Genomic DNA, 18432 nt, shown 5'->3' on the forward strand with positions numbered 1-18432 from the left:
CTACCATATTTACTTGAATATAAGACTAGGGTTTTCCACTACGGGTAAGAGGAAAAAACACTCCTCATTTTATATTCACTTATGAAACAGAGGGGGCAAGCAAGCAGCTGCAGCAGCTCTTACTCTAGCCTTAAGCCTGGGCTGGGGCAAAAGTCAGACCCACAACAGCCTCTTGCCCTGCCCTCCCCTTCTCCTCTGCAGCTTCTGCCCCTGAGCCACCCTATCATCCCTCCGCCCCTTACTGTCAGGTGTAGCTCCACTCCAGCTCAGGGTAGGGTCTCTCCCCGGCATGGATCATATGGAAACTCCCTCCCTGCCCAACCAATCAGCAGTGCCAGGGAGAGGCAGAGACTGCGGTGTTGGGGGTGGGGGAAGGGGCAGAGGCTGTGGGATGGAGGTGGCAGAGGGGCAGGAAAGCTATAAAGGAGAAGTGGGTGGAGCAGAGGGCAAGGGGGCCACCCAACCCCCACTCCCAGCCACTGCTTTCCCTGCTGAGATTCAAGACAACCCTCTGTTATTTAGGATTCTGTACCTTGAAAACTATAACAACTTTCTAACATTTCCATATATAGAATCTAATTATGGGGGGGGGAGGAAAGGGGGGAAGGTCATCTTATATGCAAGTAAAGACAATGATAATGCTGTCCCCGAATTTCATTTCCTACCCAAATTCTCAAATCAACACAGCAGCATTTGCTAAATATTTTGAGTGATCCCAGAAAGAAGAAAAGAAAAGGGAAAAAAAAAAAAAGTCAGTTACAGGTCAAAAGCTAAGTTTCACAATTCTTATTAGAGACAGAACACATTCATTTTCATCCATCAGTTATGTAACAAGGGCAATCTGATTGTGCCCTTTGGGCTAGACAGAGACAAAAACTGAAGGAGGTATGTGACTATAAACAAATCTGCCATTGCTTTTTTCACTCTATGAATGCAAACACGGCAGGATAAGATGATCCGTGCAAACCACAACTAGGAGTCACAGCATATTCTACAATGCCATGACATGGGGCTGAAGATAAACAGCCTTTTTCTTGCTAAATACAAATAATGTTTCTATTTAACATTAGCCCTTATTCTATTTGGTTTAGACAGATACGTGATGGCTTATTTATATTTGGCTGACTTCCTTACAGACCTTTTTTTACCATTCGGCCAGCCACAGTGAACTGCGTGGAGTCATTGGCTGCTCCTTTACCCTTTGTCTTCCAGGCTTCTTCTCGGGCAGTAATTTGGTGTTTTCGTTCTTCAATAGTCATTTGACTCTCCTGACGATCTGCCATTCTCTGTTTTTGGAGGGGGAAAACAGAAAGAGAGAGAGGCTTTAATTGATGGGAACCCTGCCCCCAACACAAAGCAATAGGAATACTATTTCAGCCATTAGCTTCTCAAGCAAGTAAACAGTGACAAGTCACCACGGGTTTGCCACAAGTTACCTACTAAAGCCCAGTGAGCCCACACGTTAAAAAGTGCCTGCGTTTTACTATTCTATTAGGATATAAAAGATGAAACTTCAATTGGGGGTATATCTTTGCCCTGTGCCCCTTTCTTGCAACTGCATGGATTCACTCAGAGCAACAATTAGCTTCACTTTTTATAATGAAAAAAATCTCTATGACTATGATCAGATTAAATGGGTTAAGATTCCAGGATTTGGTACTTTGAAATATTATTGGCAGATCTGTTTGTGTAATTTCTGAGAGGAGCTTCTAAATTCGTGAATTTGCAATAGGCACACTGGAATACGACTAGATATGCAACTTGAGTTCAAAATTTTTAATTTAGTCTCTTGCTGTATGTAACTCAATTCTCTAAGCAGCTTAGCAGCCTTGTCTCTGGAGAGGTGAATCACTTTGGGATCTGTTCCAGCTCGCTCTTTTGAACAATTTGTCTAGTAGCCAAGACCATTCCAAATGTCTTTTGTCTCACCCACTAGCAAACTAGCTAGTTTTTAAAGAGTGATAGCCAATGTCTTTATGACAGGAATCAGCTATGAGACGCTAACATCTCAACAACTTCCATCCACACTGCAGACTGGAGAAGGGGTATATACCCATATAGTTTAGTTCCTGCAATGGCATAAATTCCTCCCTTCTTTTAGCTGGGTCAGACTAGAAAGTCAGACAGTTGCATTAAGTGGTTGCACTATTTTTGCATTAGTGGGAAAATCTCATTATGCAAAAAACCTCAAACAGGATAGAGTATAGAACAGCATCACCAGCTCTCAATCCTTGCTCCTTCACTTCTAGGTTCATATTTGGCATTTCCCTGGTATCCCCAATTTTTGGTTTTGAGCATTTTTTTGAAATCCTGAGCTGTTGTTGAAAAGCATTTCTAGCCCTTAACAATACAGAAAGAGGGGAAGGCAACGGTTTGTATCAATGAAGTAAGCACATCTTCCAATTCAAGCCAGAACAAATAAAAAGCACACTCAACATTAAGAGAAAGATGTTTTAAAGACTGCCTTGTGCAGGATTTTTGAATGCTAAAGCTGACCATGCTAAATTAATTCATCATAACTTAATGCTTTATGGGAACACTGCCATGACCCTGGGGCAAAGGAAAGGAATTTTTCTTGCAACTTTCTGAATTCACCTGGAAAGACCACGTAATTTGTCATCAGCAATAGGAAAGAAACTAAAGAAGCAGTCCGCACTAGGACTGGTACACTGCTGTCCCTGCCCCCCAACCCTTCCAGCTATCTATTACACAACTGTTTTCTGTTTTCAGTTCAACAGAAATGCCAACAAGGCAGTCAGGCATTTCTACTATAGGAAAGAATGGCAACTTAGAGAAAATATTCAGAATTTGCTTTATATCACCATAATGGTCAATCATCATGTAAGCCAGCAGTGCTCAACTGACTGCAGATCCCTAGCCCGGATCCAGCGCTGTACTAACCGCCAGTTTGCTGCTTCTGGTTCAGGAGGCACTGTGTGCAGAGCTAGTTCAGGTAACTGTACTGAACTGCTTTGTGCAGCATCACTTTGGACTTCAGCCACCTCACTGCTGGGTCTACAGACCCAACAAATCAGCCTGGGATCAAAAAAGGTTCAAAGCCACTGGGTCTGAGCCATCAAGAAATAACAAGCTTATATTCATATGATGCATTATATCAGGGAGGTTTCCAGAATGCTTTAGAAACTCTGTATACAGAAACCACCCCCCTCAACACATCATAGATCTCAGCAAAACTAGATGGGAGATCTGGACAGGAAAAGAGTATTTATCTAACTAAAGGTACAAGGCAGCTATTATATGCAAAATGAGTACATTATCAAACCAAGGTTAACAACCTGGTTCTATGGAAAAGGTTTATCTTTTAAAGCTACAAATGCCTCAGAGACTGCATCTATGCTTTAGAGCTCCTAACAATTCAGAAGGACCAGATCTGGAACATTTATTATCTGTGCACGGATACAACCAGAAGATGGCTAGGTGAGCTATAGATCACTGAACTGGATGGAAGGAAGAAGATAAGCAGTTCCTTAAACATGCATCATGTACAAAGCATTACTGGGGTTGAGATACTTAACTCTGCATAAGCCTTGGCATTTCTAAAAATTAAATTTGCTAACTTTTCAAACCAATTTAGGGTGATTTCATATAATACCTCACTCTGATGGGTAACGATGAATCAAATAACTGAACTAAAAACTGATGGTTGCATAAGAAACCAGTTATCACTATCTAATTTGTTGTGTGCAAACAGAATGCAAGCCTGACCAGCAAGGATCCTGGGTTTTTTTGTTTAAAAATAACAAATTGTTTAATTTAAAGTCCCCAAATCCGCATTTTTCAACAACTAAAATGAAATGCCACTATATATCAGTTGAACACAATATTTTATTGATATATTTACAATTTTAAAGCAGTTTGGAAGCCTGCCAGCACCTCAAACATTATAATAAGATACATTCTAAATACCTATAAATGTTGGCATTTGATTGTGGGGTATTATCATGGAAAAAAAAAAATCAGAGCTCCCCTGCCCCCTTTGCTCACCAGGATGCAGGTCCAGCTGCAGCTGTCTCCACTCCCCACTGCTTTGTGATGCTGAACAGCTCTGATATGCCAGTGCCCTGCTCATGCCATTGCCCTACTCATGCCACTGCCCCTCACTCCTGACCCATAGTCCCCAGCCCTGTTGGTGTCCCTCACTCCACACCCACAGATTCCCCCCAGCTCTGCCAGAAGAGACCCTAGGTACCAGGGATACGGGGCCAGGGACCCAGGTCCACAGCCCCTACCCTCCCAGTATCGTTCGAGCCCTGGCTGCTGTCTGTGAGAGGTGGTGACTGCAGCGGTGGAGTGGAACAGAGCTCAGGCCCAGCTCCCCCTCCCCAGTGGGTGGCATGGCCAGAGTGGAGCCCATGGGGGGCAAGGGGTGGGTGCATGCTGCTCACTGTGGGCTCAAGGCTCCCTGCCCTGCTGCCCATCCCCCGGGGCCTCCACGGCCTAGGGGGTAGGACCCAGCACGTCAGGGCAGAGTGGGGCTGGGCAGGGGAGCTCCAGACACAAAGGGTACAATGGGAACCCTGTGCTGCCACTCCTGCTGCCGCCGGGTGGAAAGGGAGCGCCTCACCACAACAGGGCAAGGCTTGTAGTGGCAGCACTGGGCTTCCCCCATCCCACTCTGCCCTGCTGAGCTGGGTCTTGCCTGCTGGGCCCTGAGGGGGAGGGCAGCAGGGTGGGAAGCATAAGCCTGCACCACGCAGCCCACCTGTGCCCCTTGCACACATCTGGGGGGCATGTGTCCATCATGTGAGCTCCTGAGAGTGTGTGCAACAGTAGGGATCCAGTCCCCCTACCCCCTGGATGAGCCGCCCATGGCTGTCCTGCTTCCCGCCCCGCCTCTGCGGCCACATGTTTGGATCCCAGGCCCCATGCATGCCCCAGCTGGGCAGCAGGTGGAGCCCTGCCCAACTCCCTCCCTTGCATGGGGACCTCAATTCCCCCCCACCCCATGACAGGCTTACTGTGCAGAGCTGCTCTGCAGACTGCCTGGCAGCCACATGCCTGTGAACACAGGCACATGGAGCCCCCTGCCTGACTGCCCTTTTCCTGCTCCCCCCAGCCTACAAGGGGAAACCTGCCATTTCCCACTTTTTTCTCCTTAAAATGAGATAATCCAGTTTTTACTGTGTTTTTCTGTAGTGAATGGAAAACCCAGATCCCTGCTGATCAATAATGTATACCATATTTACTCAAATATGACACAGGACCATCTAGTACTAAATCACTCCAGCCGGGGCTTTGTCAAACTGGGCCTTAAAAACCTCCGAGGACAGAGATTCCACCTCCTCTCTAGGTAACCCATTCCTGTGCTTTACTACCCTCCTAGGGAGAAAGTTTTTCCTAATATCTAACCTAAACTTTCCTTGCTGCAATTTGAGACCATTGCTCCTTGTTCTGTAATCTGCCGCTGCTGAGAACAGTCCAGCGCCAGCCTCTTTAGAACCGCCCTCCAGGCTGCTATCAAAACGTACCTGTTTCTTCACCGGCTTTTAATGTCTGGCAAACAGCACCAAATGGGGATGCAAACAGTTCATTCAGAATCCTTCCGTCACCCCCTCTCGGCTTGTTGCATATGATTAGTGCGCCACTGCCATTTATGACATGGTTGCTCTGTGCCTCATCTGCACATAAGTTTTGAAGGATCAAGTTCCAGTCGTAAGTGGGGGCTAATTAGCAAATGGATCCTTTGTTGGGGGAGGAGGGGGACGGGATGGGACATGATGTAATCTGGATTACACACAAACATCAAGTAGTGCTGAGCTGTGGGGTCACCGTGGCTTAAAAGGCTGTTGATTCTCCTAGGGCCCAGCCCAAGTATACATCATACAATGAGCCTTTTTCCTTTGGACTAAATATGTATAGTGTGTACTATATATACGTAGGTATAAAAGTTCTGGTTAAAAGTGTAATTTATGGAATACCTGTGCTAAAACTTGCAGTAATTTAAAAAAAAAGGTGCAATGCATCAATTCTGGATGAACTAAGTCTATGGGTACCTGTGGTAATTTGCCTATATGGTTAAAATTGTTTCTTTCAAGGTCAGTGCTTTCATATTTACGCCTCACTTCCATGCACTTAGCGAGAGCCAGGTCTGACAGTGAAGTGGGGGGGTGCTGCAGAAGGAAGCAACAGCAGGGGACAGACAGCAAAGGGGAATGAGGCTACTTGATCCCCCCAGATTTATTTTCCCTGATGTAGCAGTGGGAGGGGGATAAGTTCAAGGCAAACCTCCATTAATTAGATTCTATACCTGGAAAATTATAACAAATGTCTACATTTTCCATATATAATACATCTTCCATATAGATATATTGCAGTCTAATTACTGGGGGTCATCTCCTATTCAAGTAAATATAGCATATACTTTGTGCTGCAAAAAAGCCAATTTTCTAAAATGAAGAGAAGAAAATATTTAGACATAAAAATATGAATGATGAACAGGAGGTGTTTAAAAATGCTGACTAAACTCCACCTTCTTTGGTTAAAGACATGAGCTGGTTAACAGGGGAGATGAGAACAAATACAGATGGAAAAGTTGTAAAGGTCATCAAAATAGGTGGAAATCCATAGATAGGAACACTGACAGGAAGAACTGAAAAGGTATCAATGAGAAAAACCTATACCAGTAAAGTAAAAAGAACTATAAGGAAGTATTCAAGAAGTAAATCAGGAAAAATTACTGTACTTATTTGAATTGAAATTGACCCTGATTATAAGATAACTCCCCAATAATTAGATTCTATGGATGAAAAATGTATAATTTGTTATAATTTTGTATCTTTCTGAAACATTTGATAAGGTGGGCAACACCAGATGAGGAATATACACTTTAAAAGAGCCGAATACAAGGTTATACATGTATAAAAATCAGAATGAAGGAAGGAATTTCCCTGAACAAGATTTGGATTTCAATTAACACAGTACAATGTTGTACATAACAGACTTGATCTGACTAATTATTAGATGTACAAACAGAATTATTCCTTCTGCATACAAAAGTATCTGTAACAGGTCTCATTAGCAAGATAGTGACTACAAGACCATGTCCAGTTGTGGTGCCCACATTTCTAAAAGAAAATTTACAAACTGGAAAGATTTCTATGAACAACTACTAAAATTACAATTCTGGGAAACCTTGTATGAAAGGAAAACTAAGGTAGCTCCATACTTTACTGAAGAACATTATGAGGGAACCAGTTGCAGTCTACAAGTACCCCTGGGAGAGAGGCATGTCTGACAGCCTGCATCTGTAGCACAGAAAGGTGCAAAGAGATCCCAAAGGCTGTAAGCTGAAGGTGGACAAATTCATAGAATTTAGGGATTAATTTTAATAGGGAGGGTAATTAAACATTGGAACAGCATATTTAGAATTGCAGTGCGCACTCCTTCACGCAAAGGGTGTGAATCAAGCTGGATCTCTCTCTAAACAATATGCTGCAATTCAAAAGAGACATTATAGGTTTGATCCAAGAATTATTAGAGAGTGGCTGGCTTGCATTATACAAGGGATCAGATCAGATGATAGTCTCCTTTCACACTTAACATTTTTTCTTTGGGCTTTGTGTTACTATACTTGTATGAATTGATAGGGAAGAATGGCCTACAACCAAGTAAAGAATACACTCTGAACAGTATCAAGTGTTCCTTGTAGGTTTCCATTCCAAGTAATGCCTCTTCAGCTTATAAAAAAAAATCACAACCCAAAATGATGCGTCACCATGCAAGAGATGAAAGAATCAGTATATAAATATATGTAGTGATGATTAAGGTTGTCCCTAGCTGAAAGGAGAGAGAAAAATAAAGCAGAACGTAACAGGAAGCCAACTTTCCTTAAAACTATACTATAAAGTTTGCAAAGAAGTGAAGGAGGAGTTGTTTAGCTTGTAATACAGAAACAGCAGGGTCAAAGTTTCCAAACGCACAGCACCAAGGAATTTTAATAGATGTAACTTACGAATTCAAGTTTCTCCTGCAGATTTTTATAATAAATGGAGCAGAACAGAAAATTCCCAAACATAGTCCTTTTTCCTGTTAACTTTAAGCTCAAACAAGCTACAATGTTTGCTTTCTTAAGTTATTCAGGTAGTGTTTTGTGCAAACAGCATGGGGAATAGTCCTGTCACAAAAAGTCTGTCTGTGACTTGAAAATCTGGTATTAGCAGTCCAGTGCTGGAACAAGGACAGGTTATCTAAGGTTACATGGTAACGTATCCATTGCCTCCGCTTCATAAACTCTGAATTTAGCAGAGTCTGAAACCATAGTCCGAAAGCTACCAGCCCCAAATTAGAAGTCAAGAGTAACCATCATAAAAGGAAAACTTCACACCAATAGCCATAAACAGATTAACCTGGTCAAAGAAAAATGCATTTCCAAGCTCTAGAAATGTAAAATGTTTCTCATTTGCTGACAGAAGTAAGCAGCTGCATTAGTCTGAATGCAGGCAGGAGGCAGGGCAGGGTGAGACCTTGGAGTAACTCATTCCAAACAGCATAAGCTCTTGTAAGCATCAGCCCACTCATCAGATGCTGACAGCACTGAAAGAAGGTTAAAGAGAATTTGAAAGAAAGTGAGAGAAAGAGAGAGCATTACATTCAAAGGTTTGTGCTGATCTGTGCAACTCTGATCCTGCTTTATACTACTGTGTTTACTCAAATCCCAGGCAAAGTTCCCTCCTCTCCCCCTCCTCCCCAATTCAACAAGGGGAAAAAGCAGCCTCATCTTGGATTTCAGTATGGTCTGGGGCAGGCAGCTGCTCCAGCTCTGGCCCCAAACACCTGGGGAACACCACTTGGTGCAGGGAGAAAAGCACAGCGGAGATTGTGCGGTGCCACCGGGGTGGCGGCAGGAGAGAGTGTGGGGGAGACCACACAATGCATGGCCCTGGGGGGAAATGCAGGGGAGACTGCATAGTGGCAGAGAGGATGCTATAGCTCTAACTCTGGCCCCAAGCCTGGGCTGGAGTTGCCACTGCTGCAACTGCCTGTCTGGGCTGGAGCCGTATGTGCTCTGTATCCCACGCTGGAGCCAGAACCAGAATTGAAGCTGCTGCATAGCGCAAGAGGCTGGGCTGGGGAGAGATGGAATAGCACAGGGTAGGTGCCAGCAGGTACAGGGGACCAGGTGGGAGGACAAGGAGGCCAGGCAACCTGCCCCTGCTATGGCTTTCCCCATTGCAGCAACAGGGGGAGAGGGCAGAAGGGGAGGGGGTGAATTTAAAGACACCTTCCAAGAATGAGATTAAAGACACTGAAAACAACAAATTTACATGTTTCCATATACAGAATCTAATTATTGGGGGGGGGGGAGTGTCATTTCCAAATTCACAACTCCCCATACTCCCAGTTGCAATTTATGGTTACAGCATTTTAGGACAATTTTGGGGTTTTCCTCTTTGTTAAATATGTGTGCTTTGCTTACTTGAGTTAGCATATCTGTTGGTAGAAAGCTTCATGCCTTCAAGTGAGTTATATTATTATCACCAACAACAGATGCTATAGCATCTGACTGTCATAGCTGTAACTTATGAAAGCTTATGCTTTTCTGAATGATTTAGTCTCTATAGGCAGAAACTAACAGGGAGCGTGCTCCAATGCGCCGGAAATCCTGTGCGTCGGAGAAGACTTGATTAAGCAAGTCTGCTGAAGCATGGAAGCTGACTTGCTTGGGTAGCCTTCTGTGTCACGTGGATCAGCAGTCCCGCGCTGAAAAACAGGTGGCGGGGCTCCTTGAAATAAAACACGTTCGATGAGCTTTAGTTCAAAGTGCCCCGCTGCCATTTTTTCAGTGTGGGGACACTGATACATTTGATGTGTGGGTTCTTTTAAATAGTGTGTCTCGCTTATTAAAGCACCCAGCACCGTGTCCCAGAGCACACATAAAAATGCCCCAAGGTGCTGAGAAATTTACTTGCTGATATTTTCCTGTAACACTACAACCATAGATTTTAGTTGAGAGGGAGAAGATGGGGAGATAGTATCAAGCAAGATCAGAGTTGCACATACCAGTTTCATTCAAACTTTTGAATGAAATGTTCTTCCTTACTCTCTCATTTACTTTCAAGTTTCCTTTGGCCGCCTTTCATTTCTTCAGTCTTTGTCTCCCCCCAGCCTGATCATGTAAAACTGTAGATATCATTTGCTCTGCAGGAAGGCCGGAATTTTGCTTCTGCTCACTATACTAATCTGAGCTGGTAAACTGAAGAAAGCAAATTACTTTATGAGACCTTATTATCTATTAGCTGCTTATAAATCAGTTCTTCAAAACTTATTTAAACAGGAGCACCAGAGCTATAACATATAGACTTCTACTGAAGCTTCATATGAAGCTCTCCTCAGATTTCTAGGTACTAAATTTTGTTCCCAAGCAAAAGATCAAATTACTTCTGCCATACGCCTCTCAAATTAAACAAACAGGATGTTTATATGGTATTTCACCTTCCATCTCCAAGGATGACGCTCAGAGATCAAGGGGCTTGATTCGGTCATACTAGTACTACTGACCTTAAAGGAAGAGAAACAAAAGTCAGGAAGAGAGGAGATGCAAAGAATAGAGTAGAAGCAGGATGTGTCAATCTTTAACAGTTATTTTAGAACAAGAACTAGAAAAAAAGTACTCTGGAGGTACCAGAACAGACTGTTCAATTTATTACACAAATTAAACTTAAATTCATATCTATTTTTGGCAAAAACTTAATTCAGAGAGGGCAAGGTATTTCCAAATATAAAGCAGTTGGACATTTTCCTTTAACAACCCTCTCATAGCAAGTTTCTAATAGTTTACAGTGCAGTAGAGAACACCATGTATAACCCAGTACACCTGAATGTGTTTAAATCACAACCACCTATACTGGAAGTCTATTCAATTTTTGTAAAGTGAGAGAGGAATATAGACAACAGAGCTACGATGCTTCATTTTTTTGGACAAGTACTTACTACGCAGAATAGTCAGTCAGGAGGATAACCGATTCCCTATCAAAGTAATCAGGAATCTAAGAGGCACATTTCAAGTGTGCAGACTTTTGCTCACCTGGTTAATAGGTACAAAAGGATGAAATTTATGGGCAGCAGGTGTAGCAGGAGAATAAGTAGAAGCATAGACAGGTTCCTAAAGCAGGGGTAGAAGCAAACCACAAGAATTAGAGGAGGGAGTAATTGGTCAAAAGATGGAGGAGAAAAAAAAAACACAACATGAAATGGTTTCTTAAGTACATACTGCAGCTTCAAGCCTAACCTTTTAGAAATGTTCTCCCTATTGAAAAGCCAGTACTGGAAAACATTCACACACAACACAGCGTGGTTTAAAATCAACGCTACTTCATACACTAATTAAATGGAGTTCAAGACAATATCACAGCAATTTAATGCAAAACTAAGCTGCACACACAGGAGAAACACTCTTCATACTCAGATGTTTTTAATCTCTGCTTTCACGATCCATTAAATTACTGAAGCATATCAACCACAACATGAATGTTTCCACTGCAAGGGTCATCAGCCCTTCACAGGAATAAGAGCCCATCCATCTTCTGGATAAAATGAAATGATGTTTTCTAAAACTTGAATATTAACTGGAAAGATGTCTGGAGGGAAATACTAACACACAGCACTCAGCAAAAGTGAATTTACTACTCTAGCCAAAGCCTAGAATAACCCCTTCATCAGTTAGGCTTACCCAAAGCTGATTAGACATGGCATTATCGTCTGTAATTCTTCCTTCTTCCTACAGGTTAAAACAAATAGGAAACATTGCATGGAACGCTAGAAAGGTGCAGTTTGTTAGAGAACAGCTCAACTTGCATTCCATTCCATTCCATTCATGCTCCAGGTCTGATTAAAACTACGCACATGCACGCACTGTGGATGCCACATATGAAAGAGATAAAGCTATTACAGTAACCCAGACTAATCTCGTCTTGAGGTCACACTTTTTTTCTTTGTTTTTAAAGGGCTTACCCCATCAGGGTTGTGTGCGTCATCTTCATGATAATTCTGAATGACAACAGTTCATAACCATGATACTTGCTAAAAGCATGTGTGTTACTGATATACATCAGGAGTTTGCAGGATCTTGCCATAGGAATTAAATACATTCTGAACTTGACTGACTGCTACTAAAGCATAGCTGAAAAATCACACTACTGAATAAATCTAAACAGATTTAGACATAAAAAGACTATGAAACAGGAATTCATTTCAGTAGAATGCTATTCTTTTGATGCTGTGAAGGACTGAATTTCTGGGAAACAAAACTGGAAACAGGTAAGCTACTGTCAAGCTTGAGAAATAAAAACAACATACTAAATCCAATACGTGACCTCCCCATAGAACTAGGATTTGGTACATTTGAGATTTCATCTAGTTTTTGGGCTAGGAGCTGGGCAACTTTTTCACTAATGTATTGGCTATTCTATAACCTGCACGAACATGCTGTGCCATACCTCCCAAAACCTAAGACTCCTTACAACAGCTTCCAACAGAAGATAAAAAAACATTTTTTTTCCCTAACAAATCTTGATGGTCTCCTCTGTTTTATCCCTCCTTTGTCTGTTCCATCTGGAGACACCAATGTAAGTTTTCCTTAAACTGTATGTTTACTCAAAATGTGTTAGACTACATATACGTGAACTTAACACTTACAGGGAAACGCTTAATTCCCATACTGCTGGAAAGATCTTGTTTGTAAACAACTGCTTACAGTGATTTAAGCATTTTGACCAAGATTGAACAGGTATGTTAACTAAAGCACAAATATGAAGAAACTCAGTCTTTCAACCCTCGATAAACCTGGATTATTATTATTTTTTAAAACACATTTGACAATTTAAACTTACATTTTACACATGAATGCTTTAATCAACCTAAGTTAGGCAAGCTTTGCTACAGGCTTTTTAAAACTGTGCCTAACCATATCAAATCTGAACAGTGATGTACTATAGCTGGAGAAACAAGTGGCATTTTTAAACTGCATGTTTTAATTCTGAACAGAAGCACATTACCAATTGCCTGTGGTTAAGATCATTCCAATAAGTGAAGGGGTTTTTTTTGTTTGTATTGTATTTTTTAAAAGAAGCTCCCAAAATGTTCAATATTCAAAACAGCTCCCATGCTCTTTTGCAACAACAAGCAGCACTGTACATTTTCTAAATGTATGTAATCTCCAAGTATTATCCAATGCACAGATACTTTGTGGAGCTGAATGCTGTTGCACAGTCTTCCTGAAACACAGCAATAACTCACTCCATCAACATGTTTCATTGGCAATTATCATTTTGAAGGCCCATCAAGAATATATGCAAGATAATCTGAAAGTAAAGTACCAGCAGACTTTAGAATACCAAATAGCATTAGAAACTAAATATAAAGCATCACTGGAACCTAATTGTTTTTTGAAATAGCATCACTGATGTCATCATAGTTCTGGGTATTATCACATGCCACAAAGTATGGAAAACTATTCCCAAAGTCAGATTTTTCCAGTTGTGATATGATACTCAGCTACCTAGTATCTTAAATGCTAACTTTTTGATTTAGGCTCTAGGCTCAAAATAGGCAGAAGTTAACATTCAAAAAGTTTACAAGCCATTTTTAAAGTTGTGTTCTATTTGAGGAATGTTAGTAATTGTATCTTAAAAGCAGGTTGTTTTAGAAACTAATCCATTCGACTGTGGCCCTACAGCTTTGCTTACCCAACTGAAATTATTATAACACCCCGCCTCACGGTATTAATTATGATTAGAAACAATCCACAGAACAACCACCACGCAAGGACTCGTCTTAACCTACTTCCTATTAAGAGACTTTTCAAAAACACATTTGCTTTTAAACCATATGTTTCTTCATTCAGGTATAAAATTACTCTCCAGCCTCTGGCAGATGTTACACTTATGACGGAATTAACCAGTGAATCACATCTTAAGTAGTAACTTGGACTAGGAACCCTAGATAGTAATACCACACATGTTCATTCAATTAATGGTGCCATAAAAAGAAAACAATATGATAACTGGTTCCTAGGTGCCATAAACTGAAAGTGTGGCCAGCACCAGAGTCTTAAAGATGAGGGAGCACTTGGAGCCTTTGGCTCCTGAGCACTTCCACAACTGGGAGAACCCATCAGCTGATGGGCTCCAAGCCATGAGACCACCACTAGCTGGTGTAAGCGGAGCCCAGGATCACAATCCCAGGCTCCCTCTGCAACAGCAAAATGGCTTGATTGTGATCTGATCCCCAATCACAAATGGCACAGCAGGAGGGGAGGACTGATTGTTGTGATCACAGGTCAGATCCCCTCACACCTTTAACTGAACATCTGTCAGCAGTGTCAGTAAAGCCAGATCGGTCATTGTAGGGTAATGGAAATAGGATATGCAGAGTCTACTTCTATACAATAAATTTATCATAGTTGGCACATTCAAACATACGGTACTGCTCTGGGGAGGATGGCTCCTAGACTGGACGCAGGGAAGCCCTTTTCATGTAGATTAGCTAATTAGTCCATGGTTAGGATTGCACATATCACTCACCAGTGACAATCTGGACCAGGTACAGGCAGCTATTGGCTTAGGTGATAGCCTGCCTGGAACAAATGCAGCATATACTGGAGGTCAATGTTACTGACTACGGTAAACTTACACTAGACACATAGCCAAATCCTATTATTGATGGTTCCTGGCAGTAACTATTCAATAAAAATAAATTAATTTAATAATCAGACTAAGAGATTCTCCCACCTGGAAAAGAATATATTGCAGGCTTCACCTTTTCCACATCCTTTGTGGCAATACCACCTTTTTTTAGTTGTAGCTCAGAAGTCATTCCCAACCCTGAACAAAGTTTACTGCAGTGCCATGTACAAGAAACAGATGGAACAGGAAGAAGTTTTCCTGATCTAAAACTGATCTTTGATTCACTGTGCGTGGAGCTACATGTGTGGGTAGGTATAATGTATAATTGGGTATAATGCACAGTAGTAGCCTATTCTACTGTGCATTAAGAAGTCACATAAAAACAGTGCTAATATACTAATGCACAGTAGAATTAGTTTACTGTACGATAAGCATCACTAAAAGGCATTCACTTTTGCTACTGCACATTAAAGCATCCTAATGCATCTTTATGTAGTACCTCATATTAAGTAAATACAAATTAATGCTCAGTAGCAAAAGCACGTTAATGAACATGACAGATGTGCCCACTTCTGTTACCTCAGTCTTGATCTCAACACAAATCCTTGAAATGTATTAAACTCCATACAGGTAGTTTCACTGAATGATCAAGTTACAGCTGGTTAGTTTATAGCGCAGTGGTTAGGAACATGAACTTCCAGGTCTTTGACAGCTGTCTCTCTCCATTTTCCACCTCAGATAAACAAAACAGAAAGCCAACCTAGAGGTCACAGACGGCTCCAGCTATCCACAAAGCTACTCAAAAATACAAGTGATTCATGGATATTTTAGCATTTACATGTTAACAACTAACCCTGGTAAGTACTATAAATTCTGTGTTGTACAGAACGATTGAAAGGTTCAGCAGTCCTTTTGCAACTTTAAAATTGTGAAAGTTTTCCCTCACTAACAAGCAAGCGATTCATTTAACAAATACCTTAAAACCTGTTTTTATTTTTGTGAACATGCACAATCCAAGTATTTTAACTTTTATAATGTCCTTAATCTTAAAAAGCAGATTCCTATTTAGCAAGAATATACTGAGGCAAGCAAAGATGTTCTCATTTAACAGCTCTCATGGCAAGGGGGACCTCATTTAAACCAAACCCAAATGACGAGTTAGAGGGCTGTAACACTACATGCAGTGGCCATTAGCTGAGTGAAGCATGCTTGTCTAGTCTGATGCACTTCCAAGGCAGGTGCGCTCCAAGTAGAACATTTTTGCCCAGTTTAGGCAGCTTTACCTTATTCTTTAACAACTGTTCAACTTCTTGCAGCTGCATGCTACGCTCAGTGACAGACACTTTTGCATACTCCTGCTTTTTGTTAAGTCGGCTTTTCCAATCTTCTTCTCCACTCTTCTTCAACAGCGCCAGCCTATGGAGGAAAACATATAGCAAATATGGCTTTCAATACTGAACTTTTCAACACTACCCAGGAAAGGTATAAACTTTAGAATTACAAAACTTGTTAGCCAGAACATCCAAGTCAATTTGCTTCTTTGAGTACAACCATTTGAGACTCCAGGTGCACATAGCTGAACCTGAAATTGAAAGTTAGGGTATTCCCAGCATTTTGTATTTCACACTTGAAAATGATATTTCATATTATTCTCTGAAAAACAATAAGGCAGCAAGTATGTCCAAGAGTCACCCAACTCCCATGGGACACTGCAGGGGGCAAACGCCAAAGTCTTGCTCAGCACTGTAAGCCTATCTATGTGCCTACCAGATTTTTCTATGGTGCATGGTACGTACTACCATTGTATTTAAACACCAGTAACAAGAGGGAAACTTTAGTGCATCACCTCTGAGACAGGTGCTATGTTTAAAATATAAATGCTATTCCATATACTCTCAAGCGACCATTTACAGGTGAAACGTAAAGAGTCTCAACTGGCTCTGGAGAGCATTGCATGTTTTCTTTTGTTAGTAGTTAAACTGTATACTAGGATCTTTATTGACACTGGTGGGTAGGGAAAAGCAAAAAAAGGAACAGGAAGATCACAGATTTTTGTCCTAAGTCCCCAAAACAACATTAACATAAATATTATAGCCCTTAGAAATTTGTATTTTATATCTGTATTTTACAGAATTAAACATATGAACCTGTTGTGCTCGTCTAACTATAGCACTGCAGTCTCACTTAGCTTTCCCCTACATTTGTCTAAGCTTTATTGCACCAAATTTTGTTTTAAATCATTTAGGTAAAGGCCATACCATTAACAAAGATCTCAATCTATGGTCCCCGGGCTCCCATTTCGCTTCTGTTCCCCACCATCACTATGCTGCTGCTTCTTGCCCCGATGAAGGGGAAGAGGCAGTACCACAGCTGGAGGTTATTCCCAGGGTGGAGGATTGTGCCTGCATGGGTCAGTGTTGGGGAGGGTGCCCAGTGCAGTGCTGAGTGGGTGCCCAATGCAGGCATGTGGTGCAGTGGGGGTATGGAGGGACATCCATGCAGCATGCCTGGTGCAGCCCATTTGCTGTGGTGGTGTGGTCTCTGGGAGCTTAGAAGTCAGACAGCCCTGCCATTAAAAAATGTAAAATCTCATTGGGCTACTGATCCCTGACCATGCTACGACAACCTCAGTCATTTAAACATCATTTAATCTGAATCAGAAGACTTGTATGTTTGTTTTGGAAGGCAGATGAATGTTGGTCCATTCCACACATCCCAAACTTACCTTTAAATTGTAAAATTTAAATTGTAAAATGAAGGAAATAAAAAGGTTATAAACAATTCCATTGCTGGAGAGATTTGTCTGACCAAGTTCCAGATCTGCTATCAGGTAAGCAGTCAAGTAGTGCAACCAAAATTAGTGACTTGCTGATGTCTGGCTAATAGTCTATCCTGTAAAATGATTCTTGATTTCTGTCAGCCATCCTTCATGGATAATACATTAGAATCACAAGAAAGTGGGGTTGGAAAGTGCGGGAGATTATCCAGTCCAAACCCCGGCCTGAGGCAGGATCATCCCTATTCAAACCACACAGTACAAATCCTTGTCTAACTTTTTCATAAATCTAGAGTCAACTCCAACACAGCCACAAGGAATAGCATCGTCACATGCCACAGATAAAGCAGGGGGATGACAGTGGCCAGTGTTTTGCTGGTGCGAAGATTGTCACAACACATTCAAAAGATCCAAGAAAGAGGGCCACACTGAGCACTACATAGGAAAGAAAAACACTTGACAAGACTCTCTAGCCAGGAACCTCTGAGTTTTAGTCCCAGCAGGAACACTGACACACCCCTGTCAAAATCCCCTACTTTTGTTTTAGCCAACACCCAATGTCTGAGGAAAGCGGAAAAAAACAACCACCACCACAAAACCCAAAACACCTGATAAAAGTAGCAACAGGAGGGGAAAAAATTCCTTCCCTATCCCATGCAGCAACCGAGAAAGCCAAGAAACATGGGAAATATCCACAGTATAGCACAGGCATAGCTACTCCTAGATCATCCCTGAACAACGCATAGACATTCATAGTTCCAACCTTTATTTCAGGGGTGGGCAAAATACAGCCTGTGGGCCAAATCTGGCCCACGAGGCCATTCTATACAACCCACAGGGCCCTTAAAAAATTTAGAGAATTAATATTGATCTGTCCTTGGTACCTGTCAAAAATGACAGAAACCTGGGGTAGTAGGACCCAGGGGAAGCATGATGGGCAAGCCCCGAGCCAGCGTGGGGCCCAGGCTGGCAGTGGGGGCAAGTTACAAGCTGGTGCTGAGTGCGGGAAAAGCA

The 18432-nt window shown here is 41.9% G+C and overlaps 1 protein-coding gene across 15 annotated transcripts in view; it reads right to left on the reverse strand.

Moving 5' to 3' along the window:
• The window catches only part of SVIL (supervillin), a 145465-nt gene that overhangs the window by 29034 nt on the left and 97999 nt on the right, over positions 1 to 18432 (reverse strand). For 12 of the 15 annotated variants that reach the window (XM_019531203.1, XM_019531219.1, XM_019531195.1 and 9 more), the window contains 5 exons: positions 15926 to 16058; positions 11690 to 11737; positions 11045 to 11122; positions 10453 to 10518; positions 1139 to 1292 (listed from right to left, as the gene is read on the reverse strand). In XM_019531203.1, the coding sequence (XP_019386748.1) occupies positions 1139 to 1292; positions 10453 to 10518; positions 11045 to 11122; positions 11690 to 11737; positions 15926 to 16058 (479 nt within the window). The remainder of the gene's footprint in view (positions 1 to 1138; positions 1293 to 10452; positions 10519 to 11044; positions 11123 to 11689; positions 11738 to 15925; positions 16059 to 18432) is intronic. The other 3 variants (XM_019531212.1, XM_019531239.1, XM_019531251.1) reach the window with 3 other exon arrangements.

Source organism: Crocodylus porosus, unplaced genomic scaffold (genome assembly GCF_001723895.1).
Source record: "Crocodylus porosus isolate Cpor-Errol unplaced genomic scaffold, CroPor_comp1, whole genome shotgun sequence".
NCBI classification, from domain to species: Eukaryota; Metazoa; Chordata; order Crocodylia; family Crocodylidae; genus Crocodylus; species Crocodylus porosus.